Raw genomic sequence first — 26,795 nt, forward strand, 5'->3', positions numbered from 1 at the left:
CAGGAAGCTACAAGTCCTCTTTTCACACGACCACTTCCCATCTTAATTTTGAAGTTATGCAGTAGCATGAGGCATTCTGTATGCTTCACTGATCATCTTCATGAGGGTAAGGATTAAAATGGCATGTTAAAGCCTGTGATAAGAACTGAAACGTGTTTGTGGCATGCATGGAGCAGATGAGTGTTGTATATGGCATGCTGAAGGAACTTTTCAGACAACAGGCATGAGATGTAAACAGCAAAGTGCCAGCCCTGAGACTGACCTCATGCTTTGCATTCTGGATGTGACTAGTGAGTGTGCTCTACAGCAAGCCATGGGCAGAGTGGACATGACTATTTCACAGCCAGGTGTTAAAAGCAGTTGTTTTCTGGACTGCACTATAAATTCTGTGTACATATATGTATAGTTCCTCTATTCCCAGTGAAAAATTGTATAAATATTAGTTAAGATTATGGCACAGAAAGGGATACAAGAAGAGTGCATTGTTATCACTTGAAGTTTACCTGGCAGCTCTCATACAATAAAAAAAATTGTCAGAGGAACTCAACTCTGTTCAAAGGCAAGAAAATAAGAGAAGAATTGTGGTAGTGGTAAATAAGAGGGCACCAGTAAGATTACAGGCTATTTTTCAGTGGACAGCATACAGCACAATACAATATTGATATGAAAATAATAACAATAATAAATAGAAAATTGTCAAGTTTCCCATAGGCATTTTGGAAGAAGTGAGCCTTGGAAAAAAAGGTCTTCCTTCAGCTCTTCAGCTTTATGCAGTTTGAGGCACTAAGAGCATCCTTTCATAGTGGGAAGGAAAGTAAATGAATTAGTTTATAATCTTAAATTGTTTTGTGTCTATAGCAATAAAGAAGTGGATACCAAGGTACAAGAATGTAGGGGTTTCTTGACAACATGTTGATTGAAGAACACAACTACCTAAAAACTTGTGGAAAAAATAAATACATGGTTGAGTTGGCTGAGTGGTGTGGAATGTGGGTTTACCGCTGTGGCTGGTACTGCTCTGGGTCAGGGTGATGGGAATACTGTGGTCCTGCAGTTCTAGTTACTGATGCTTCCTTCTACTGTTTGTGACATTGATCTGGAAGTTGGTTCAAATGATCGATGACCCTGTCAAATTCTAGTTTCTTTTTCTGTGAAGTACATTTAAGTTAGTATAGCTGGTGTGGTTTAGAACGTTTCCTAACACTATAGGAAGTTCTGAGGTTTATCTCTTTCTATGACAAAGGAGAAACAGATGCAAACATTTGTATGACTGCACTCTAGTTTGTGCATGTGTAAAAACCAGCTAACCTTGCTGACATTTTGAGCTGAAGCATGCTCCTCTGACAGCTACTTTGCTTTTAAGTGCATCATAATTGTAATTACTCATATTTGTGGTGTGATGTGTCTAGCAATACTATTGCTCGTTACTTCAGCAACCTCAGAGAGTTGGAAAGACCCTTCATAGTCCTTCTGCAAAACATTTTGCAGAACAGGCACCATAACATCCTCCACTTTTTAACCTTTTAACTGTCAGCTCAGGGTGACGTAAGCAAGGAGGAGTAATTGGAGCATTCTTCATTAGCAGCACAGCTAGACTCACACATCTGCTTATTCTCTCAGATGTCTAAGTTTTCCCTTGGGTTGTAGGCTATTCTTGTGAATTAATCCATAACATTGTCCTTCACCAGACCTGCTTATGTTTAATTAGCAGTAAAAACCCAAACCAAATAAAAAATCAACTTTGTATGATGGTATCAGTGTCTGGAAAAAAGGTCTGTGGCATTGAATGGAAGACAGTTTGAGAACCTTTTTTGCCCCCCACTACTTCAGGCAATTGTCTATATGTACAGCTCTGCTGTTGGGGTGTGAAAATAACACAAGCACTTTAAAGAAGAAATTCAGTTCTTGGTGAAATGCTTTGGTAGTATGCACAGACAGCTGAACCTTTTCATTTTTGTGACTGCCTTTGCATTTTCTCAGCAGCTCTGGAGTATTTTCCCAATGGGATCCATTACTTTTGCCTTGTGTTTTAGTTTTTCTCTTTCTACTGGCTTTTCTTTGGCAAGTAGAGCTGTCTTTGCTTCTAGTGAAGCGGTGTCTCTCCCTTTTGCTGTTCAAGCACATTTTTGTCTTTATGCTCTTTTCTCTTGGACTTCTTTTTTTTCAGTGGCCTTACCAACATATGAGTTTTGCACTCCACTTTGGAGTGGTGGTTCCTGGTGTCTTGACAAGCAGACAAAAGTGCTGTTATGAATCCTAGTAGATGCTATGCAGTACTGATTATACAGAGGCAGTTGGCTGTCCAATTGACTGGAATTCTTTCTTTCCTCCTGCTTGAATATTTTTTTAATACTCAGATTTTTAATACTTGCTTTAAAATAGTCTGTCAATTGACAGAGCAGTGATCTTTGAGGGAAAAAAATCATGTTAAGCACCATGGTGGAAATGGTCAAATAAAAGTTGTGCAGACAACCATCATTTCTGTGTATTCAAATGTGAGAGTTCACATCCGGAAAAGAAATACTGCTACTTGTGGTAACTGAGTGCAGTGTACACTTTCTTCATGGGGGATTAGTCCTCAGAGGAGAACTAGGTGCATTTAGACATTCCAAATAATACGTTGTCTGCAACCAAGTGGCCAATATTGTGGCAGAAATTATGAGCACTGCAGTGTTTTGGAAATACAGCTACTACAGAGTCACAACACACAGCTGTCCATCACACACTGAGGGAAAAATGAGCATTGTGTACCTGTCAGAGTCACTACTTCAGCCTTTTCAAACTGTGTCAAGAATTGTAAATATTTATAAATATATATATAAAGATTCAAATGATACTACTCATTAATATCACAGTGTTTAACTGGGCAAAAAGTGTCTTCACTGAGCAGACAGTGCAAAAAAAGTAATTTAGAGTTTAGAAAAAGATGAAGTAATAAAGGCAAAAATCTGTCTTTTTTATTTCTATACACACAAAAAACCTACAATGCTGGGAAAATGATCAGTTTTACTGAACTGACTTAAGCAATTTCAGTTTGCAGTCTATGTGATGCTGTACAATGCACTCGGTCTGCCCGAATGCAGCTGTGCTGGGAGCCATATTTCTTTCTCTCCAAGCATGCACTTCTCTGTATCTGCTGAGGCACAGACAGTTCTCTGGAAAAAAAGTTCCTGGAGCTGACCTCAGCTATGAGCTTATGCATGAAAGCAGAATTTAAACTTGTGCTGTGGCTAGTAGTCAGACCCCACTTAATACCAAGTCAGCCTGTACCTCTGGGTATTGGCAGTAACATCTCTTTGACAGTTTTACCAGGTAGATATAGAACTGAAGATCATTTCTGGCTCTCTGGAGTGTGATTCATTGTTTAATTACCTTTATTAGATTCTTTGTTCAAGTTTGGGATTAGTAATCTTAAATCTTCCAGTCCAGCGTTCTTGTTTTTACTCACGCACTGAACTCTGCCGATTTGGTAATTCAGCTCTGTATGTGTGAGGCTGGGACCTCTCAGCTTCTTGCCTCGCACTGTGGCAGGAGATGGGGTGAAGAACTGCCGGTTATACTGTGCACTAAACAGCAGTGTGGGCATCATGCAGTGTCTCCTCTCTTTTCCATCCCCCTTTGCCTATGTATCCAGTAACCCTGCTGTTTATTGTCAGTAGAATACCAGATGCCACAGAAATCCTGTTTGGAGTTCATTTGAATGCTTGGAAAAAATGCAGTCTAGAACCATTAGCCTTAGGAATGCATATGCCTTCTCCCAGATATGTTCATTTTCAAGCTGCACGTTTTCTCTCACGCTTACAGGAAGATAGGCATACAACAAGTGCTACTCCCTTACTATCATGGTGCAGCCAAGTCATAAAGGTTCCTTGAAGTTTCAAAGCTCCTTTCTAAGACTGTTTTGTTTCCATTTCACTCTGTGGTCCAAAATGTCTATAAGGTGTGTTTTTGCTTGTCTGACAAAAAACTTCCAGCTGTCCCTCCCAACAACAGTGTATTCAGAACCATTTGCATTTATTTTCTCTTGTGACAGCAATCATAGACTCATAGAATGGTTTGAGTTGGAAAGGACCTCCAAAGGTCATCTAGTCCAGCTCCCTACAGCAAACAGGGAGGGACATCTTCAACTAGATAAAATCTCTCAGAGCCTTGTCCAACCTGATCTTGAATGCTTCCAGCTATTTTATTTCAGCTTAAATAGCATTTTCCTCTCATTCCCCATGATATGGAGAATAGCCCCATTGTGTCACTCCTTTTGGTCTCCTTTATACCCAGTGGTTACAACAAACATTCAGGTCTTTTCTGTGTGATCGTTTATCAGTAAATCTGACACACTGATAGGCTACTGAACAAAAATGGGCTGCCAGAATGCCCTGTGTTTTCTTGTGGAATATTCAAGGGAATAATAAGGTCTAAGATTTCCTGCTTGGCCAGTTGTGGAGTAGATACTCTATTGTACCACACTACTTGGTGCTACCAAGATTTGGGTAACTATTTAACATGTTCAGTGACAGGTATATAGGTGTCCTTTGAAGATTTTTACTGTGGAAATCTGGATGCCTTTTGGAACACAAGCTCTGTAGGTTAACTAAAAAATAATAGCAAAAACCATAACAAAATTTTCACACCATGTAAAATCCAAAACTTTCCTAAATGCTTCATTTACTTATTTTTTTAAATTTAGATGCTGAGGAAGAAACTTGACTGCATTACATCTGTCAAGTTAAAATAAAAACAAAACAGCAAATAAAGCTTAGAAACAAAGAAAAAAAAAGTAATAATTTTTCATTTGTGCCTGATGGGGTTATGTGTTGGGGTTTTTTTTTTTAACTGTTTGCAAATCTTCAGTGTAATGGTTTGAAACCCAGTCGTGTCATTTCTTTACGCCCACACACAGAGCTGCAGTAGTGCAGACACTGTAGCAGGCAAACCATATTACCAGCATCGGCCATTAAAACTCTTCCTACACCAGGCGTGGGCTGACTTTACCCCCTCCTCTCTTCGCACACACCCCACCACCCACACTTCAATTTTCAAATGCTTAAAAAAACAGAGAAGAAAATGACATTGAAAAGAGAAAACAGGATGCTTCTTTTCTTTCAACGCTGTTCCACAGATCTGAACCTCTCCACCTGCCTGTGAATTGGCCACCTAAAGGTTAGCAAGTGTTTTGTTATCATTTTGTAGGGACAGAGATGTAATTAAATTCTAGATGGTGAGACAGAAATGTTAAAGTTGTTTTTTTTTTTAATGTGATGATTCTTTCACTTAGCAATGAGAAAGATTTTTTTTTCTCTAAAACACAAGGCATTTTAGTCTTGGCCCCACTTCTGTATCTAAGAGGGCTTTAATCAGATTGTTTTTATCATTTAGCCCAGGCTCCTAAACTTTAAAAGATGGATTAGGGTTATTATTTTTCTGTTAGCGCAACCTGTTGATTACAGACTGCTGGCTGGAGGTTGTTAACTCTTTCCTAACAAGGGAAATGCACAGGAGACAATTTGATGAAGGGAGAAAAGAAGGGAAATACATTGAGGGTTTTAGATGTTTAGAAGCAGAAGTTATAATATATATTTAAACATATATATATATATATAATTTATTTTTCATTGTGAAGCCACCAACAGTGTTACAAAACCAACAGTTGTGTTAGACATGTTTCTTTTTATATGGAAGTGATGCAAATTTAAAATAAAGACAGATAATAAACTAGAAAGCATTTCTCACGGCTGGAGCTGAGAAAAGTAACAGCCTAAGAAGAAGTATTCTGATGTAAATTGCACGATGAGATCAAAATGGACCACACAGTGTTTACTAACACACTAAAATACATATTTGTTAGAAATGTTCTCATTAAGTGTTTGGAATGTGTTCCTTTATGGATATTCAAGAAAAGGAGACTAAAAAAGACAGCAAACTGTGTAATAATGCTCTAAACAGTTGGTGCTGTTCTAGAATGAAGGAAAGTGGTTATGGATCACATTCTGAAGAGGTTTTCATACTGTATTCTGGTACAGCATTTACAAAAATAATTTGGCTGATAGTACACAATTCTGGAAGTGCGGTGTCAAAAATATTTCTCTTCAGGATGTAGCACAAGAATTCAAAAGTTTGATCAGCATGTTTGCTAGATGCTTTGTACTTCTGTAACATAAGAAGCAGGGTAAAACTTCAGGAACAATTACTTCCTAATAAGTGGCAAGGTTCCCCAAGTCAGAATTTGAGCAAGAGATGATATTATCACTGAAAGACTAAGAGGGTTTTAGAAGATTAGGGAATTGCATGTTTTCATGCTAATTGTTCAAGGCACTGAGGCTTTCAGCTTTGTTAATGAGGTATGAAGTGGTCTGCACACTGCCAGTGGAACTTGCAGTTTTGTAAGATCAGATACATCCTTTAAGAACAAGTGAAAAGGTGAAGTCAGTACTTCTGTTGTGAGACCTTCAAGGTATGAAGTCAGACCGAGAAAAGAGCAAAGGCAGAAATAGTTTTTAAGTAAATCAAGACTAACAGTCATTTCTGAGCTAATCAGGAAATGTATCAGTTCCTTGCTAGTCTGAGTTGAGGACTAGAAAGCACCAGAATTAGGGCACGCTCATAAACTTCTCCATTAAACAAGTAGTATTTAAAGTCCTCGCACAGGATTTATTCCAGACTTTATGCTTCGCTATTACTTTATTATGCTAATATTTCAGTGGGAGTTTTGTCTAGCCAGTCAAAAGAGTTCTTCATAAACACTGGCACCTTGTGCTATCTGTCAGTGATAGACTAGCAACTGGAAATTATTACTCCTGTGTGTGTCTCTCCTAGTGACAGTAAGATAGCATGTGCTCTTCTCGGCATCACTGTCCCCTTAAAAAACCCAAAAGTCCCCCAAAAAACAGAACCAAAACCAAACCAACAAACCAGAAAGATAGCTAACAGTCCTATAAGGTACTTTTCACTTAAGTTTGTAAAGTACTTTAAAATTTAGTCTATAGAATCTTTGAAATCTATTTCTTTATTAGTACAGGACACATGCTTACGGCTGCTTTCACCCAATCACACCTTTGGCTAGAACCCTGTAGGGATCTCTGAGGGCTGTAGGGCTTTAGACACCTGGGAAGGAGCCCTTTCTGCAGATTCTTGATACCTAGAAATATATACCCATGGTATGTGGCTTTACCTTCTCAAATCCTGGTTAAGACATGAACTAGGTGCAATATAGCACCACATACACCCTTCTGTGTAGTACCTGACAGTTGCCTTTTCATTATACATAGTTAAAATAGAGATTTTGCTATGTCTTGAGGCAGCTGAAGTTAACTGGGGTTCTCTGAGCAGGGTAATATCTTGAACTTAAATGAATGCAAGCAATCTTGCATAAAGATTCCATCTTAGGAAGCAACACTCAAAAAGATATTGGATAAATACAGGAAAACAAAGCCCACTGAATTTCTCATTGAACTAATACAGGTCCTTCTGTACTGCTCAGATTACTCCTAGCCATTACAACAACCTGTTCATCCATACAACTGGGAAGGTTCATAGGATGAGGAGTCAGTCTGATTTCAGAGTCACTTATTCAAGATTTTTAGAACAAGCTTGAAAAGGTTCTCCTAATCCCTGGAATGTGTGATAGGGGCAAACAATTATGCAGTCACTTGCTTTAGTTGTAACTTGCTATGTTTAATTACTGCTTCTTTAAGCCTCTCAGGACAAGAAGCTTGCTGCTTTAGCATTTAGGATTTTATATGTTACTGAGCTTTCCATATAAGTAACTGCAAAAGCTCATATAAGTTGTTACTAGTTTGAGCATACCATGCAAAACAAGTGTTTCTTTGAAGTAACTTTATCTTAATGTTAAATAATAATAGTAAGTTTCAAAGCAGAATAAAATACAATGGATTTCAGATATGTGATAAAACTGAAGAGAAACTAAATTTGACTGGTTATGTAAAGTGCCCATCATCATCTGTTTGTGATTTGATTCATGCCAGTATTCTATTCTAAGATGTGCATCTTCTTTTTTTCCTCCATTTGTTGACTGTAGCATGCAATAATCCTCCAGCTCTCACTTACATGTGAGAATCCATTCCCTTAGGAAAGTATTTCCCAGGAGAGCTGTAACTAGCTACTGCATGTAGTTTTATCCATATGGACAGAAGGAGTCTCTAGATGAGAAGCATGAGTCACTGTAAAGCAGTTCACAATGTCAAGTAGATTTCTAGATTCACAGATTTGAAGCATTTGCAGTGCCATTACCAATTACTGGGAGCATTTCAGAGTATTACAGACACTAGAGGGATTGTAAGCAGCAAGACTAGGCCCTGATAAGAGTTTGGTTTTTATTTTTACTTAACTAAATGACAGGCAAGAAAGATAGGAAGAAATATAGAAATATTTCTCTGCTTCCTAAAAACTGGGTCCAAAAACAAACCAAAAGCAATCCAAACCACAGACAAAACTTTCCTAGACTGATAAACCTGTGTAGAATGTGAATCCATTGACACATCTAGCAAGTCTGTTATCTGTATTCCTGAAAGGAAGAGCTTGCCCTAAAGTGGACATTGGACAATCCCAACATTACAGGTTCAGTGCTATCCAGCTTATGAGATGCAGACTGCAGCTACGTAAATAGGGCAGATGCTCATTGTGGTAAGAGTTAAAGCTACATTTCCCAGGATACAGTGTTCCTAAGGAATTTTCACAGGCCAGATACGTGAATTTTGTAACTTTATAGAGAAGGCACATTTAGGGAACTTAGCCTAAAAGCAGTGGAGGAAGCAGCCATTCCAGCCCACATTTTAAACAGGTGCTTGCATAAAGTGCATCTGTCCCCTAACTGGACATCTGCATTCTGATGAGTTCTTTAGCTGAGAACTCTGTATGAAGTTAGCCCACAAATGAAACCTAAACTCCGAAAATTGCCTTTTCACTTCTCTTGACTGTCCTCTATCCTGTTCCCCTACATCTTGCATGACATAAACACCTTTTAACATTCTTCAAGTATTTTCCCTCCTTGTTACTGCTTTCTACCCCCATTAGAAGCTGGTGGATAACACCTATACTGGTTAAGTTTAGCATTTGATACGTAGCAAGTGGCTTCTCTCCACAATTGTTCTTTTTTCCAAGCCATTTTAAGAGAGATCTTTACTGTAAAGTTATAAGCAAATTAACCTTCAGGGGTGTAAAGAAATAATTCTTCCTTTGTGTCAGTGTATTGCACTAAATCTTACAATTGAGGACAGAGTACAAAAAGCCTACATTTTGAAGCCAGCCAATTCCGCTTATAGATTCTTACATGAATAATGATATGGGATAGAAAGAGATACAAAGAGATTGAAATGCTACTTTATTTTCTGTTTCGTCTCTTCCTGTTTTCTGGAGGTTGTTACTGTGACACCAAAGTTAAAAAAAAAAAACAGAAAAGGCAACTTCCTACTTCTGATCTGTTTCAAGTCTTTGTCCTCATTTCCCTTTGCTTGCATCAAGTATTGACAGAAATGAGACTTCTTTTGCTGAAATGCCTGGTTCAATAAAAGGTATGTGAACTAAAATTATTTACAGACTAAAGAGGATTCCATTTCTGTGTGCTCTCTGGTATGGTATTTTAGGTAGGGATCACAAAAAGCTTTTTAAAAAGGCAAAGCCTTCAGTGTATTTGTGTGTTCAGAATGTTGAAAAGCTGTTTCTAAGTGTCTACAAAAATAAACTAACTCTGTCATGTCTGCATGTCTTGTAGACCAAGACAGGGGATTGAGTACTGCATAAACTTTAAGAAATGATCCTCCTTTCAGTGATGATTCAAAAAATTACATCTAAGTGCAAGAACTAGGTAGTTGGATGTTTATTTAATGATTTTATTAATAATGATAGGCAGTTTGAAAGTGTATTTTCAGGTCTCATGCAAAACATAAAAGTCTTTTGCTTGTAATCATAGAATCATAGAAAGGTTTGGGTTGGAAGTGACCTTAAGGATCGTCTAGTTCCAAACACTCCCCCTGCCATGAGCAGGAACACCTTCCACTAGACTAAGTTGCCCAAGCTCCTGTCCAACCTGTCCCTGAACACTTCCAGGGAGGGGATAACCCAGATGATTACAGCAGGGCTGATAAAGCAAAGCAAGTTTTATAAAATGTATTTCTAATTCAGGGAAAAAATATATAGAATAGGGGAATGCACTGGATTTAAAAGGAATTTTTGTATCATTTCCCTTATCAAAATACTTTATATACAGAATAAGGCAGTTTCTGCTACACTGCTTTGTTGCCTGAAACCACTTTTGACTTTTCAGTGTTCCACAGGCCTACTAACAGCGTGTACCTGAAGGTAAAACTAGGAACAAAAAAGCCAAGCTCTTTAAATAGAATTTTATTCATCAGTTTTGATAGCTTAAGAGACTGATTTAGAACATTTTGGACTGGCAAGTCCTGCTGTTAGTGTTGGCTTTGGAAATTTTTTTCTTACCTAACTAGGATGAAGTTTAGTTTTTGTCCTGGTAGTTTGATGCTACAGGTTAAAAATTCAGCCCGTAACATCAGGTAGAAGTTCAATAACAGAGCCCAGGGAGTGATCAACACCAGAAGTTTTTGTGTTTTGGCTAAGGACTACCCAGAATTAGCTTTGGGGCAGAATTAGTTTGAGATAAACTCTATTGGTCAATGTACAAAAAATGGGGTGGCTTGCTCTGGATATAAGTGACAGATGTGAAAAGTACTCACCACAGTAGAGCACAAGCCACAGAAGCTCTTCTTAGGAAGAAAGTACCTCTTGTTTGCTGTGGAGAGCAACAACCTACCACAGCTGACAGAAATGTATTATTAAGCTCTTAAAAGTCGTTAAGATTCTGTACCACCATTTAGCGTGTTTAGCATCAGCTAAAACTTTACATTTTCTTCAGTCACTTAAGTTGTTTTCAGGGTAGAACACTGCATAAATGATTCAGAAAATCACGCTGCATTTTAGGCCCCAGAAATTTAACAGAGTAAGTGGCATTACACAGAGCTTTGGTACTACATGATGCAGATTAAAAACACCTGCTCACTACTGACTTACAGCCTGGCCTTGAGCAGCATCAACTCTGCATGCATTTGAGGGTATTCAAAGAGCTTTTGTGACACTGGAGCAGGCTGACTGGGCTGGAAATGTAAATTCTGCATTTCCACACTTCTCTCCAGGGAAAGGAGAGCACAGGCACTCTGGTGCGTTTTGTCTAATGTGGTACTTGTTAGATATTCTACCTTCACCCTTCTTCAAGTCTTGTCTCTACAGCATATTTTGTCCCCTCAACTCCTCTTTATTTTCACATCTTTGGAAAACTACTGCATGCTTAGTTCATGACTATTGTTGGCTCACGTTTTATCACTTGCTGCTGTTTTTATTGTATGCTGTGTTTAAATTGCTCTATATGAAAGTTACTGTATAGCTTAAGAGCCTTCTTAAATGGACTTGAAATGTCTACAGCCTCACTTTGCAACTTAGAAAATTCTGCTCTTTCCCCATAGTATTAATCACACCACAGAACACAGATAATAACTTCTCCTTTAACTAGCCATATTGTTTTACCATTCTTTCTCCTTGTGATAGAATTATGCAAAATGAATAATCTCTATTAATTTTGATATCCAGGCAAAGATATATATATATATATATATATAAAATAACTGTGAGCACAGTTTATTAACATTAGATCTCACCAGAAAACTTATTTACAAGGTTTGAAGTGCATGGTTTGGATATTTAAGCACACAAGGAACAGGCAAAATGAGAACACTAAGAAATAACTGGCAAATGAAAACATGATACTGGAAGAGAAGGTTCTTGCAGTCAATATATACCACTTGTGGTTAATTATACTGCTTATCCACTACATGGACTCAGGAAGCTCCTTTCTGTTTATTGCAGAAGGCAGTTAGTGAATTACAAGAGGCTTTAAGTAATTGCTCACAAAATATTAGTCTCCTGACTCGTGGGGCTAGCTACAGATTCAGACAGTACCCAAACACGTTCAGGGAATTCTCTTACTGTCTTGTCAGTCACTGAGACTTCTGATTCTTCCCAGGCTTCTGGGGAAAGGAGACAGACAATCTCTGGCCTCTAGATGATCTGTGTGTCTCCAGGACTCCTTGTGTTGGCAGTTGTAGGCAGGATGTCTTGCAATGTGCAGTCTCAGCACAATGTCACTCTGGCTATGCAGGCCTATTGTGTGGAGGCATTTAGAACCTGTTTCTGGTAAACATGAGGTGGTGGAATTTCCAGGCAGTTCAGGATGCACTGAGGCTGTGAACAATTGCAGTGGGCAGTAGCAAGCAGCAAGCAAGAGTGAATACGATGGCAGAGCACATTGTGTTACCTGCTTATCTCTTTTTATCAATGCAGCCCGAGACTAATGGGCCTTTGGACATAGAGTAGCCAATCACGGACCTAGAATGGCCAATCAAAATGGCACTTTACCAAGCTTGACCATATCAGGTGAAGTCAGGGCTTTTGTCTTCATTTCCTGTGGTTGCTTCCCCCATCACAGAAGGAGGGAGAGCAGGGGAACATGTCTGGGCAAGCCAGAGTCCTTAGACTCAGTGGTTCCAGGGTCTTTGTCCTCTTTCCTGCAGTTCCTTCTCCCCATAGCAGGAGGGGGAGCAGAAAAACATGTCTGGGCAAGTCAAAATAAGCCTATTTTGATCTATCCAGGCCTACCATGACACCTCTCCTAGTCAATACCCATCATACGAAGCCACGTAAGTGATTGTTCCATGTAGAAATCTCTGAAGCAGACAAGAAAAGTCCTGCTCGATAACTGGCTTTGATTTATAAAATTCACCAGAAAGGAGGAAAGGCAAAATCTAGCACATTGCTGTGGACAGATCAGTTCATTTTACAAGTTGTTTTCTGGAATTTTTATCACACAAAAATATTTGGGTGAAGACAAAGGATCCCATCAGGTACTGATAGCTTTCCCCTAAGCGGTCTAACCCTGAGCTCCATGCAGTTGGTAGCAAACTTCTCAGTTACTTCAGTGGCTCATGAGCAGTCTTGTTGATGTCTGTAAGGCAGAGACACTAATGCCCTTGCTCTTGTCAGAGAACACCTGACTGAGACTGCATTTCTGGGTTTTGCTCCACTTTTCTAGTTCTTGCCACAGGCAAAACAATTCAGAGAGAACCTGCAGAGTAGCCTTGGCTGTGAAACACAAGTTGCCAGCCAGCAGCAGAACTTCCAGGAGTGGTGCAGACTGAGGAGCACAAAGCAATAGCTCCTAACAACACTCATTTTTTCACGTGATGTGAGTGATAGGCTGTCTTTTTCAGTTGTGAAGTAACAACTTCTCTTGGATCTCTATCCAACTTTATATTCACTTACCAGTTCTAATTAACTGCTCTTAATCACCTGCTTTATTAACTGCTCTAATAGTAGCCAAGGAATACTCAAAACCAATTACATTGAGTTTGCCATTTCTCCTTTATGTGAATTATATGCAAAATCCTCAGTAACTAGGTGCCACAGAGATCTTGCTCTGAATAACGGTAACACAGGGTGTGTCGGATGAAACTGGTCTAAGTTGCAAACATCATTTCAGAGTATTTGTTTTTACTGTTGCCCAGGAATGACTAGCTAATAAAATGATCCAAGGAAGGTACAGCAACACCACTATGGATTATGAAGTAAGGCAACAGATTTCACATTTAGCCAATGATTCTGTTATTTCAAATGGAGTTTTAATGACTGACTGCACAAGGACAGACTATTGTTCCTAACAGCCAATAGCTACAGGGCTGTGAGTACAGCTGAGCAAGAATTGGAATAAGCATTCAGCACCTTCTAATTTTCACTCAGGCTATAATTACAAGAGGTTATGCTGATGCCTCTCATCAGCTTTTCCACAGATAATTTTCAACCAGCTTGTTTCAATAGTTCCCTGGTTTGTTCCTAAGAAAAAGACAAGACAATTTTTCATTGAAATAATAAGTAGTCAGCACCAACACCTCCCATGAATATGTTTGGACAGATTTCATAAGAATACAATCACCTTTACCAAAAACTGTGCTACAAAATGTTTTACTCTGTCAATGAAAGCATCTAAAAATAATCAATATGCAATACTACTGCCTTTAATGAGACAAAATCAACTTGGTCTACACAAGAGCTTTAATTTACCCCTGTTTTGCTGTGATACTGTCTTTTCAGCCTTGTACATATTCATGCAAATGCCACTTGCGAAACAGGAGATAGGTTGCATATTGCTCACACATTTTCATGTCACATCACTTGTTGCAGTGTGTTTAGCCTTAGCTCACTTAAACTGAGTAAACAGAAATAATATGCAGCCATGCTTGATGTCTTGTGTTTGTATAGGATGTCTAAAGAAGATGTGCAGTTTTTATCCTCAAAGGCTTTTAAAACCAGACTGAACAACACCCTGAACAACCTCATCTGACCGCAGTGCTAACTTTCTTTTGAGGTGTTTGGATGTCCCTTCTAACCTTAGTTGTTCTGTGTTTCCATATTAACATTTATTAGTGTAAATTATTAAATAATAAGAGATGGTATAAATATGTAATGAGACTATGGCTCCAGAAAATTAAACCAAAATTATTTCCTGGGAGCCTCCACTTGCAAATCTGATACTCAGATTTATTTCTAATACTTTAGGTACCTATTGTAGGTTTTAAGTTTAAGGTCCAATGTTGTTTACACCATGCCAAACTTTAATTCCTACTTATGAAAGATGAATCAATATAATTGAAAAAACTGATTAACTGTTGTCTGTAAAAAGCCTGTATATGCGATCTGTTATAGTCTTAACTGCTAACTTTTCCAGTCTGGTGGCTGAAAGTGTTGTGGGTTTTTTCTGTCTGAAGATTCCTACTTGTTTTGTTTCCCCTCCCTCACAGATGCATGAGCATATGGCAGATAATCTTTGAAATGGAGGCACAGAAGCAGCCTGGTTTTACAGTAGCACCAGCAGACCAACCAGTTCCAACCTCTCCTCTTCAGCCTGCACAGGGTTCTTCAGATGCCAGCCAAGGCAGTGTGATCCCTCAACAGGAACAAGCTCTGTCCCAGCCCGTGTACCTGAAAGCTCTTTCCATACCACTCTATCAGCCTGTCCAGGCAGGATGCTTTCAACCACAAACCCAGTTAGTGACTGGCAGGAGCTGTATAAATCTAGACAGCAGTAACATTCCTCTCATCCTGAACCCACTCATTCCTTCAAAAGGCACAGATCAGCCTCAGTCAGTTTTTCAGAGACAGCTTGGACAAACTCTAATGCTGAACATAGTGAGCACTTTACCAGTTTTATCATCACCAAATTCCTGTGTAAATGCATCTATTGGAAGCCCAGGCAAATCAAGAAAAGCTGGCAAGTATATCTGCAAACACTGTGGGCGGGATTGTTTGAAGCCTAGTGTCCTTGAGAAACATATTCGCTCTCACACTGGAGAGAGGCCCTTCCCATGCACCACTTGTGGTATTGCATTTAAAACTCAAAGCAATTTGTATAAACACAAGAGAACTCAAACACACGTCAACAATACCAGACTGCCCTCAGACTCTGACAATAGCAGTGGATTGGAGCAAAATGAGAAATCGACAGACAGCACCACCTCACATCAAGGCAGCAAACAACTTAGTAGCACCTGTGAAGACAAGGGAATAGAGATGAAACACATGAGTTCAGGGACCAGTGCTGGAACAGACACGAATAAACTTCTTAATGACCTTCCATTGCCAGCAACAAGCAATTCACCCTTTGCTTCAGAAAATCAAGAAACAACCAATCAGTCATTTAGTTTAAAGGCTAATCAGGGGGGTCCTGAAGGAGAGCCTCAAAGTTTATCATCTCCAGGAGCTTTGTCAAATGGTCAGTGCCAGAGAAAGAAGATGCAGGAGCAAAGAACTCCAACTGCCAATAAGCATACTCAGTTGCAAAGGCAGCAAGCAACCTCTCTGGAGAAACAGTGGGATTATAAGCCATTTGACTGCAAGCTGAAGAAGTGTGAGAGCACTGACTCAGGGTATCTGTCACGCTCTGACAGCACAGAACAACAGATGGCATCATCCAGCCCGTTGCATAGCCTCCATGAACACAGCACAGAACTGGAAAATGAAACTGCCTTCAGCAGCTTAAGGTGTACTTTCAGAAACAGTGCAAAGCTGGATGCAGCTGACAAAGCTACAGCCTTAATGCTAGAGAAAAAGAGGCTGGAAGAACACATTTCAAAGCTTATATCTCATAACAAAAGTGTGGTGGATGATACTCAGTTAGACAATGTCAGACCCAGAAAAACTGTCCTTTCTAAACAGGGTAGCATTGATCTGCCAATGCCTTACACATACAAAGACTCGTTCCATTTTGACATCAGGACTTGTGATATAAATAGGAAAAAGAATCTTTCCCTTTGTACAGCAAAATCTACCTTTGCACTCTTAGAGAAATCCAAGCCAATGTTTTTTCATTCAGTCCCCACCCAGTTCTCCACAACAATTGACACTGTGCCTGTTACACGGAGCAACTCTTTGCCATTTGTGGAGGGCACAAGGATGGGACATGACAAAGCAGGTGGCTCAAAACCACTTTCTCTTAGCAAGCAGTCTGTAAATACAGGATCTACTGGTTTGCTGCCTAGCAACAATCTTGCTGCAAATTCAGTGGATTTTCCTAACAGTCATCCCCGAGCTCTAGTCAGACAAACAGCAGTGGATGATTTGCCACTAAGTAATGTGGCTGATCACCCTCTTCCATCAGAGGAGTTGCAAGCGAGTAAAAAGCTTGGGGCTGGAGAAATAATCAGTGCTAAAAATAAGAAACACAGTCAAAGGAAATTAAAGATGTTCTCCCAAGAAAAATGGCAAATGTACGGAGATGAAACATTTAAGAAAATCTACCAAAAAATGAAAAGCAGTCAAAATGCCAAGAAAATGAAACAGAGGGAGAATAAGATTACAGATATCACAAGCTTCACTCCTGATTCAAAGGAACCAGTTAGCACCACTGAAATTACTGAGGAAAGAGACAGTCTTTCCTCCCTTATGACAACAGTTTTACAGACCAGTAAATCAGAAAGCTGTACTCATACTCCACAGAAAGTGTCCTCAGAGGAAACTGCAGACAGAGTAACTCACCAAATGCAGACATCATGTTCAGGAACAGCCAGTGCACACACTGTAGTGAGTGAAACTTCCCTAGGCCCCAGTGGCAGTGACACAGAGAAACACACAGCTGGCCACAGCACTGTACTAGCTCCAAGCAGGTGTGAGGTCCAGCTTCAAAACACTCAGTGTCAGTTGAACACTACCAGAAGGAATGATGACTGCTTGCCAGTACAGAGCAGCAAATGCAAAAACCCAAGCCCTGGGAAAGATTCCAGTACATTTGAATCAGATCATAAAAGCACTTCAAACAACGAAGGAAACCATAGCAGGGATAAGGAAGCCGACCAGCACGCCCTGACACCCCTGTGGGTCCATTGTAACAACAGAGAAGCTGCAGGGAAATCCCAGAATTTACCATCAGAAAGAAAAAAGCTAAAATTTGAAGCGGATAAGACTCAAAACATTATTTCAAAGTCCTGCCCTAGCCCCAGTACTGAAAACAATGCAGTAAACAAAGGAGAGGGAGTCTGTTGCACTAGTGCTCAGTGTCTCTCCACAGCACCAGTGAAATTAGCCAGTAAGGCAGAGGAGCAAAAATTAAGCATAGAATCCTCTGGAGGAACTGAGTATGAAGAGTTTATCAAAACAGCTAAGCTCCCCACAAAAGCTCTTCACTGTAGTGATGTCAACCTTTCATATTCAGCAGGTATCTCAGAAACTTCATTTGTGGGATGCTTAAGGCCTGAGATAAGAGGAAATGATTGCAACTCTTTTCCCTTGCATAATGTAACACGTAGAGATGTCAAAACATGTCTTGTGAAAAGAGAAACAAAAGTTTCACTTTTCGGTGGCAGTGCTGGTGATGTGTCTTCTAAAATTCATCACCTGCAATCTGGTCATTTAACTCTGAGCCCACAACAAAATGCTTTTTCTCCCAAATATATCCTTGAATTGCCTCAAGACAAGAGAGGCCCTGATTTGTCAAGTTTGCTTAGGTCAGAACAGCAGATGTCACCTTGCACATCTGTGGCAGACACTTTAACCACCCCCCTCTGCTCTTCTAGCAGTGGATTGCTTGGTTCATGTTCTAATGATGTGCTTTGGTCCCCTTTAAAATTCGAAATGAGACAAAAGGCCTGCAAAGGGGAGCTACAATGGAACGTACAAGCAAACTGGAAAACTCCAGTGTTTTGTTCACCAGTTGCTTCAGAAACAACAGGTATCTTAACCACAGCAGATAACACATTTTATAATCAAAACTTCAGGCAGCAGTATACTGTACACGATGCTTGGAAAAACAAACAGGACAAAATTAAACTGAATTATCAAAAGCAAACAGAAGAGAAGTGGATGAGCATAACTACTTCCTCTGCACAGACCCCAAAGAGGAAAATATGTTTTACTTCTATGTATACAAATGGACTTTTCATATCAGCTGACATCAAAGAAGAGAGGAAGGTTTTACATCATCTTTGCTCAGGAAGTGACTCTTTGATAATGACAACAGCTTCTAGCAAGGAAGCAGAGCAAACAGTTGTGGGATGGGACAGGAGTGGAAGTCCACGTGTGCTTCAGGACGTTTCACCGACACTGCAGGATGCACAGCACTCTCAGAGCTCTGCAAACACCACCACTTATTTTTGTCATTCTTTGGGCACTTTGTATTGTCACACTCTCACCACCCACTGTAAAGAATTCCCAGCACTACCCCATAATAATCTGACTGGCTGCTTGGGAAGTTTAACAATATCAAGTACAAAGAGCACCTTCCCGTCACTAAATGCTGAACCTCGATTAACCTGGTGTTGTTTAGCAAGAAGCCTCCCTTTGCCTGCTGAGCAGAAGGGGAATGCAGACTCTGCTTACTCCTCCATGTACACATCTGACAAGGAATCTAGCAGTGAATGCTCACTGTCAAAATATGACATTTCTATTTTCAAAATGAAAAATATTAGCAAGACTGTGGCATATGGCTTAACAAACAGGAGCTTAAAAACATGGGTTTCATCCTTTTCTAAAGGAGAACAGATGCAGGAGGTAATATTAATAAACCTGTTTTCTTTCTCAGGAGGATGTAATTGGCTGACACTCCCCCTTCCCCCCCACCCCCCTTACTGGAAAAATAAAATAATTATAAAAATATATTTATGGAAATTCACAGGCATTTGTCAGTGCAGGTTTTATAAGATAAATCACATATTCACTTGATGCATGAAAAATACATCAGTGTGAACTGTTGAAGCTTCTTTCCCCCCAGAAGTTCACTGAGAATGCTGACTAGTGAGAAGAGTATATTCTGATTCTTGATTCCTTCCCCCCACCCCCCCCATATTTTCATTAGAGTAGGATGTAAGCAGACCATTAACATCAAGAGTTTATTATATTTGGAGATACTTGGAGTCAGTGACAGTGTGTACTGGACCTCTTGTTGTTTAGATGCACTGAAATGTCAATGAGTACTTTGTTTTTTCCCCAATATTCTTCACAGTCAAGCTCAGCAGCTCCTGGTGGTGCTTTCAAAAATATACCAGATCAAAAGAAGAAAAAAGTGGCTTGCAAAAAGGAAAAACTCTCAGCAAATAAACTCAAGAGGACTCACAAACAGAAGATTAAAGTCACCCCAAAATGGTAAGGAATATGGTTTTCAGCTTCCCTAGGTACAGACATAATTTTGCTAAAATGGGTGCAAAAAGTCCAGAGAAATGAAAAAAGCCATTCCCAAAATTGAACCTTATAAAAAGCAGGGGGAAAACTAAATCTCTCAGAGAAAGCTATTCCCACACTGCAGTGGTTTCACAACGGTAAACTGTAACTGTATCAATATGTTGTTTACAGACATACCTAAGTAAAGGAGATATATGCCAAAGAAAGATGACAACTGGTCAGTGACTCTCACTATGCTTTAGGCATTATTCTTGTCTGTCAAAATTGTCAGCATTTACTTTTGTTTGAAGGCAACCAATATACTTCAGTTTTTAATCCTGTTACAGCTAAAAGCAGTGTATGATACCCCTTTGTTCTCAGGTCTATTTCTTGAACTTGCATTCACGAGGGAATACAGAAGAATATGTGTCCAATTCTAATACAAACTAACAAAATAATCTGTGGCTTAAAGGATTGCTCAGTTTAAATAAAAAACAGACAGAATTTGAGTATAAAACTATCAAAGACACACTCCTTCCATCAGTGAAATTTCTCCATGTTTCATGGGAGCTCATAGTGCAAGATTTAGCCTGTAATCTTTCAAAGGTGTGGGGTAGCAAAATGTCTGATGAATTGCTTTAATAAGAGACACATATTGTGTGCATACATCCCTCTTTATTTCTTGACTAAAACCAGAGTGACTCCTTTGTGACAAACCAGTGTCAGTAACTCAATCACCTTGTCTACTCTGGCAAGCAGTACTGCAATTTTGGAAGACCATAACAACAAAAATAGAGGACTCCAGTCTATGTTATCCAGTCTAGTCACATTGTTCTAGGATGCATTTCTGGTTTGGTTTTTGAGGTGTGTTTTCCTTTGGTTTGGCTTCTTCTGTGTTTTGTTTTGCTGTTGTTTGGTCTGGTAATTTTGTTTGTTTGGGGCTTTTTGGTTGTTTGCTGGAGGTTTTGTTAATTGCTTGATTATTTGGGGTTTTTTTTGGGGTGCATGTTTGTTTGAGTTTTGTTTCCTTTTTCCTTATGGCCTCAGAATTTATTTATTTGGCTCTATCAAATAAGTACAGAGGCTGAATTAAGTACGGGGTCCTAAAAGCTCAGGCCATACATACCAGCAGCATACCAGTGTGAGCTTTCTAAAGAAGTGAAATACTTATGTTGGTCATTAGTGATGATGAATAGGTAGTATGTAGGAAGTGAAAAATGCCATTAACTAGGCAGTCTCAGGTGATTCCTGTGCAAAGCAAGCTTTTATGAAATATGGTTGTTTTAAAATTCCAGGTATAGGAAAAAGGATCTGTTATTCCTGAATACTTTTGTCTTACTGTATCAGGCTGAGGAAAAAAAACAACAAAATAATTACCCATCTTTTGCCTAGAATTCTGATTTTTTGTGGTTGTTGCTGGGTTGACATAAACAAATGCCTCCTTAACAGCAGTATCTTGCAGTTAGACTTCAGTTTATCTGATGACATGTTTTTATTCTGCCCTGGCTGCTTTTAAATCACATGTATTTGTTTACCTTTCACATGGCATTGGTGATGCAGGTACAGAGGGAGGCACATACATGGATATGCTCAGTTGAAAATTAACCGACTAAGCAAGAGGCACTCTTGTCCAACTAGAACACTGGATGCTTTGAAAAAGGGCTATTCATCACCACCCTGTAGATTTAATAAGCACAAGAAGTGCCATTCCCCTCAGTCAAAGGTACAAGGTAAGTATTTAGAATATTTTTTTACTGTATTGGATGTGCACTTTTAAAGAGAATAAACGCCAGCAGAATCTCTGCTCTGCACCTGTTCCACACAGAGCTGCCATGACTCTTTTGTCCTTCAGTGTGTTTTGTGAGTAAAGCTACAAACATCTTGCACCTTTTCAGAACTGAACACACATTGATGTTCATATGGATATTTACACATGTGAACCTGGCAATTGGGAGGGCATTTTAGAAGGTAATAACTCAACCTTCCACTAGAAGCCTAAACAGTTGTAAGATGGGTCTTTACCAGTTTCTGAAACAAGGTTGCATGTTTGAAGTGTGAGAATGAGTTTGGTGGGTTAACTTGCTTTCTGTGTTTCAATGACCACTGCCACCATCATTCCTTAGCACTATTAATGCAAATGATGTTTATGCCACAACCATTTGGGAAGCAGGAACAATACCTTGAGTTCATTCATAGCAGATATGAACATCTGCTATTCTGCAGGAGCTGCAGGCCAATAAAAAACACCCCAAACACATATAATTAAATGAGAAAATATATCAGGCTTAGAATAAAAATGTGCAGAAAAGAGTGAAAACAAAAGTCAGGTCAGTGATATACTGAGAAATGTACTAAGGTCTAGCATGTGGGGGAATAAAAAGAAACATTTCTTCAACCTCTTTTCAATAGAAATTTACCTACACCAGCAAAAAGACACATCTTGTTCCACCTCAGACAAGCCACTTTGTAGAAGGAAAAAAGAAGGAAAGAATAACTCAGGAATATCTTCTCATACTGAAGATTTAAACCCTGCTAAACAAAAAGACAGAATGGATAAAAAAGTAGGTATTGCATTCCTTTTTATTAAAGAAAAAATATATATTGTTAATTTAAATTTGAATTATATTAAGCTCTTTTAAAGCTTGAGACTTTGTATTGCAGATTTTGTTTTACAATGTGTTAAAGGTATTCTTGAGGGTTAAAATATGATGAAGGTTGTCTAGTGTTAGAATTAGCTCTTTTAGAAGAAAAATCAAACTTGCATCAATTGAAAAGGATTATTTTGCATGCTTGCTGTTAGAGGATCAATCAGCACTGATGTCAGAGGTGTCAGTAGATGTAGCACCAGAGTATCCTGAGACAGAAAGCTTGAAATTATAAGAGTGGGGAGGGTAGTAATGGCCAGGCAGCAGGGGGAAGAATGTGTATCCTGTGACAACACTGAATTCCTTTACTCACTTGTAGATGCCAGCGTTGCTGTGATTTCAGTGCTACCGATAACTGATGGGGCCTGACTCATGCTGCACATGCTGCAGACAGTGCTGTGGTGTGCAGGGTCAGCACAGCTTTGGAGAGGTTTCTGTGCTTATCCAAATGACACTTTTTGCCCAGACCTCCTCTGGCCACACTTGAGAACAAAAGCTACTGAACCAGACTGCTGTTGTGCAGCATGGTCATTTGGTCTTCATATAGCATCAGCACTTTTTTTTTTAGGAGTCCAATCCTTAAGATGCTTTTTTAAGTAATTTTATTTCCTAGACATATCTCACCACCTTGGACATTACAAAAATGTCTTACAGATTCATTACAAACCTTTTCCCCTGCACTGCACAAACATTGTTGTAATATTTATATTAAAATATCATAATGACAAGAACATCATCCTAGATAGTACCTAGAATGCAGCTTGAATTCCCTAACCCCCATCATCCATAAGTTATTAGCATGGTCTGTCACCTACCCAAGGGAGAAAAAAATTAAATCCTTTACTACACCTCTCCCACATACTGGGAGGAAAAAAATCATTTTCTTATCAAATGAGGGATGAGTCACTTGGTCTGCAGTAATGGAAAGACAAAATGAAAAAAAAGAAAGTGCAAATACAATCACAGTTGTATAAATAAAGAGCAACATTATGCCTAATTACTCAGTTGATAGGAGTGATAACAGAGGCACATGTTTTCTACTGATGCAGTCAGCTTAGTTATCTTTGCACTTTTATAAAGGATGGGACTGCCCTGGATTGAAGATTTTAAAAGATTTCTCCCCTTTTTCCCATCCCCCATTAATTTCCACAGGACATATCTGGGCAAATCAGGGAACGCACAAGAACAAAGTTCTCTTTTCAGAACATCACAGCTCCTCTGGAAATATCGATGACAGCTCATTCCTTTTCATCCACAGTTAATGCAGCCATGCAGCAAGTCAGCAGTGATGTGGAAATCTGCTGTTTAGTAACACAACCATTTGTGCTTCATCAGTCAGTCCCAGGGGAGTCACAGCCAAATGTTCAGGGTGACTCAATGACATCTTTTTGGTCTTGCCCTTCTGATTTTACAAAGACAGGCACAGCTGACCGATTTGACATCACAAACTCAGAGACTACAGGTTCTCTTTCCTTACAACTCGGATCAAGCCAGGAAAATGTGCAGTCCAAGAGTCAAAGATTTGCTACATTAGACCCAGTGCTCCAGGCCTCAGAAAGGGAGAAACCTCCAACTGAAGAAAACACATCTTTGTCTCCAAAAGAAAACTTCACTCCCTGTTCCCAGCCTGGATGTTCACATTTGTTTGGGTCAAAGGCAGAGTATCTTCCTGAACCAGTCATGAGGGATAAATTACCCAGTGTAGAACACGCAGATCAAGCAAGCTTCTCTCAGATGGCCCCTGATCTTCAGGGGAGTGCAGACAAGAACAGAACCCACCAGCAGTCCAATAGCTATGGAAGGCCACACAAAACAGCTACTACTACCTTTAAAAAGCCCCCAATTACTCTTAGATCTCCCGAGTTCAACACCTACCCTGAAACACCTTCAAAGACATACAAAAAGCGAAGCTTAGAGATGATGAGGAAGCAAACCAGAGTGGAGTACGATGACACGAGCAGCGATGATGAAGATAGGCTTGTGATAGAAATATAGCAGACAGGCTGCTAACAAGAGGCCCACCTGATGGTCTGTTACAGAAGAAAATACCATGGATGTCTGAAGCACCTTAACACCAGAAAAGCCATTCCTCTGTGCAATAGGCAGCATTGTCTTCTGAAGGGTATTTTCTTTCAAGGACTCAGAGTCTCGAAAAATTCTTGTTTGAAGCAAAGAGGGAGCTGGCCCCACACATTAAAATGCGAGTGGTAAACCTGTGTTTATGAGGGTTTCCAGCACTGTCACCACTCTTACCCACACAGCCCCCACAAGTGCTAGCTGCCGCTGGCTGTGCTATTAAAAGGCTGCAGTGTTATTATTTATGACTAATAATACAACAGCAGCAGCTCCTTCAATATATCAGCTCAGATCTCCTGGGAGGAGATGGATGCATTATCTTCTGTATTCTCCTCTCTTCTTGTAGTTACTGCCATTCGTACTGGAAGTGATACACTGGCATTAAGGTGAAGATCTGTTCCCCAAGTATTTGTGATCTTGGAAGTGTCTGGGAAAATGCCTATCTTTTTCCATGTTGCACAAACGTCAATGCTTCTTTGTGGCAAATCACACAAGCATGCTCTGCTTTGTGTTTTGTGCCTTTTATCCCAAGATCTACTTAAATATTCTTGATTTTTAGGTGGAGAATATGGATGTTATCTGTTGATATATCCTTGTGGTAAAGTTTCTGACAAGGATTTTCTCCTTATATTCATCACATTGTGCTCCAAACAATGTAATCTGGAATGCTACTCTTTTATTGTAATACTAAATTTAACTGCAATTAAGCTATTTTACTGAGAGTAAAGAAGCTATATGGCATAGCTTGTTTTCGTTTTTAAAAAGAAGTTATGTGCCATGAGCCCCAAAACTTACTGGTTTCTAGGTGAATAAACAGATATTTTAATTTGACTGAGTGTATTTATTCCCTTCCTCATCCTTGATTAAACTGATAAACATTAAAAAGCATTTAACTTCTACATCATAGCTTAATTTTATATTTAAACTTCTACTGCTCTTATATCATGAATCATACAGAGAGTTTTGTGGACTAATATATCTGGGATATTTGGATTTGCTTTTACTTTAATCATGCACAGGTAAGCTTATATAGAATCACAGGATCAACCAGGTTAGATCAGATTCACAGAAAAATCTGGTTTGCTACACAAGAAAAAGAAAGTTCTCTGTGCAAGAAGATGCCAAAGCAGCTAACAGATAGAACAAATGATAATTCCCAGGAAATTCCTGTGATTTCAGATGTCTTACAAACATGGCAAGGCTTGAGGTCATCCATACAGAGCTTTACCTTTAGCCTGAAAGTATGTTAATCTATTTATTGGTACAGGAAAAAAAAGTAATGATCAAATTATCACACCAGTTCCTAATTCCACGGTTTTTTTTTTTTGTTAAGAAAAAAACATCTTTTTCAGGAGGAACCACAAAAAATAATTTTCCCCTTTCTAAAAATGCTACAACATTGCATTAATTACACCAATAATGGTGTCAAAACTGCAAGGACAAAAAAAAATCTAAGAAATATTAGTTTAAGGAACTCAGTATGCAATATAAAGATATGACCTAACATTAAGCTCCAAAATATTTTACTTCCTTAAAAACATCAGGCATTTTTAAGATTATCAGTAAGGAAGGTAGTGACTCTAGCACAATTCTTTTTAGCCACAATAGCTCTTGGAGCAGTGAGGTCTGAATCACACACATCACTCAGTGAGGACTGTGAGAAACGTTCTTGGTTTAAGTTAGGGCACTCAAAGAGTGCATACCCAGACCAAACATGGGTATCCACAGAAAAACATACAAGGATATATGGGCAAATTATTCACTGCCTTTTACACAGCAAAAGTGTCAGCCATGCAGTGAAGGATTTATTTAATCTGCAAGAAGCTGAACATCAAAGCCACATGAGGGCACTAGGCACAGGGGGAAAAAAAAATCTCTGTTTCTTTATCTTTCAAAGTCGGGAGCGGTTCTGATGGATCATTGCTTTGCTAGGAGCAAGTGTGGAATTCCTTTGCACGTGAATGCATCTCATCAACTTTTTACTCCTTCTGTTGAAGGAAGTAAATTAATAAGAAATGCTGATCACTGATAAGGTGTGTATTAAACACCTACATCTTCTCAAATAGGCCGTAAAGAAACATTTTTCAGACCTTCCCCCTTTAGATATGAAGAATTTTCCAAACCTTTACATTAGATCTCATTATTGATACATTACTGATCTGCCTGGCTAACCCAAACTTGTTCACAAGTGTGGATGAGAGGGATGCAAACCAACTGGAGCAAGTCCAGAGATCACCAACAACTCCAGAGATATGCTTTGAATACCTTGTTTCTGAGAAAAGATAACAGGAGTTGGCTAGCTATCAGAAAAGAAAATTAAGGGAATATGCACCGAGAGGCTCAGTAAAAGAGTGTGGG

At 39.3% G+C, this 26,795-nt stretch overlaps 1 protein-coding gene across 2 annotated transcripts; it reads left to right on the forward strand.

Annotated features, from left to right (window-relative positions):
- ZNF831 (zinc finger protein 831) lies at nt 1-25,271 on the forward strand. Of its 2 annotated transcripts, none has more exons than XM_064167923.1 (6): nt 1-106; nt 14,871-19,110; nt 19,562-19,701; nt 21,277-21,446; nt 22,126-22,277; nt 23,514-25,271. In XM_064167923.1, exons 2-6 carry the CDS (start codon nt 14,875-14,877, stop codon nt 24,354-24,356), a joined length of 5,541 nt encoding a protein of 1,846 aa, XP_064023993.1. In that variant the 5' UTR covers nt 1-106; nt 14,871-14,874; the 3' UTR covers nt 24,357-25,271. The 2 variants fall into 2 exon arrangements, with proteins under 2 accessions (XP_064023993.1, XP_064023992.1); XM_064167922.1 differs by lacking the exon at nt 1-106 and adding an exon at nt 4,939-5,157.
- The last annotated feature ends 1,524 nt before the right edge of the window (nt 25,272-26,795 follow it).

This window comes from Pogoniulus pusillus, chromosome 29 (genome assembly GCF_015220805.1).
Source record: "Pogoniulus pusillus isolate bPogPus1 chromosome 29, bPogPus1.pri, whole genome shotgun sequence".
Classification (NCBI taxonomy): domain Eukaryota; kingdom Metazoa; phylum Chordata; class Aves; order Piciformes; family Lybiidae; genus Pogoniulus; species Pogoniulus pusillus.

What these genes read in the sequence shown, in the direction of transcription:
- ZNF831 (XM_064167923.1), top strand. Translation starts at nt 14,875, where the DNA reads ATGAGCATATGGCAGATAATCTTTGAAATGGAGGCACAGAAGCAGCCT. An exon ending in AAGGAGAACAGATGCAGGAG is followed by an intron (nt 19,111 to 19,561) that starts GTAATATTAATA and finishes TATTCTTCACAG; the next exon opens with TCAAGCTCAGCAGCTCCTGG. An exon ending in ATTAAAGTCACCCCAAAATG is followed by an intron (nt 19,702 to 21,276) that starts GTAAGGAATATG and finishes TTGGTGATGCAG; the next exon opens with GTACAGAGGGAGGCACATAC.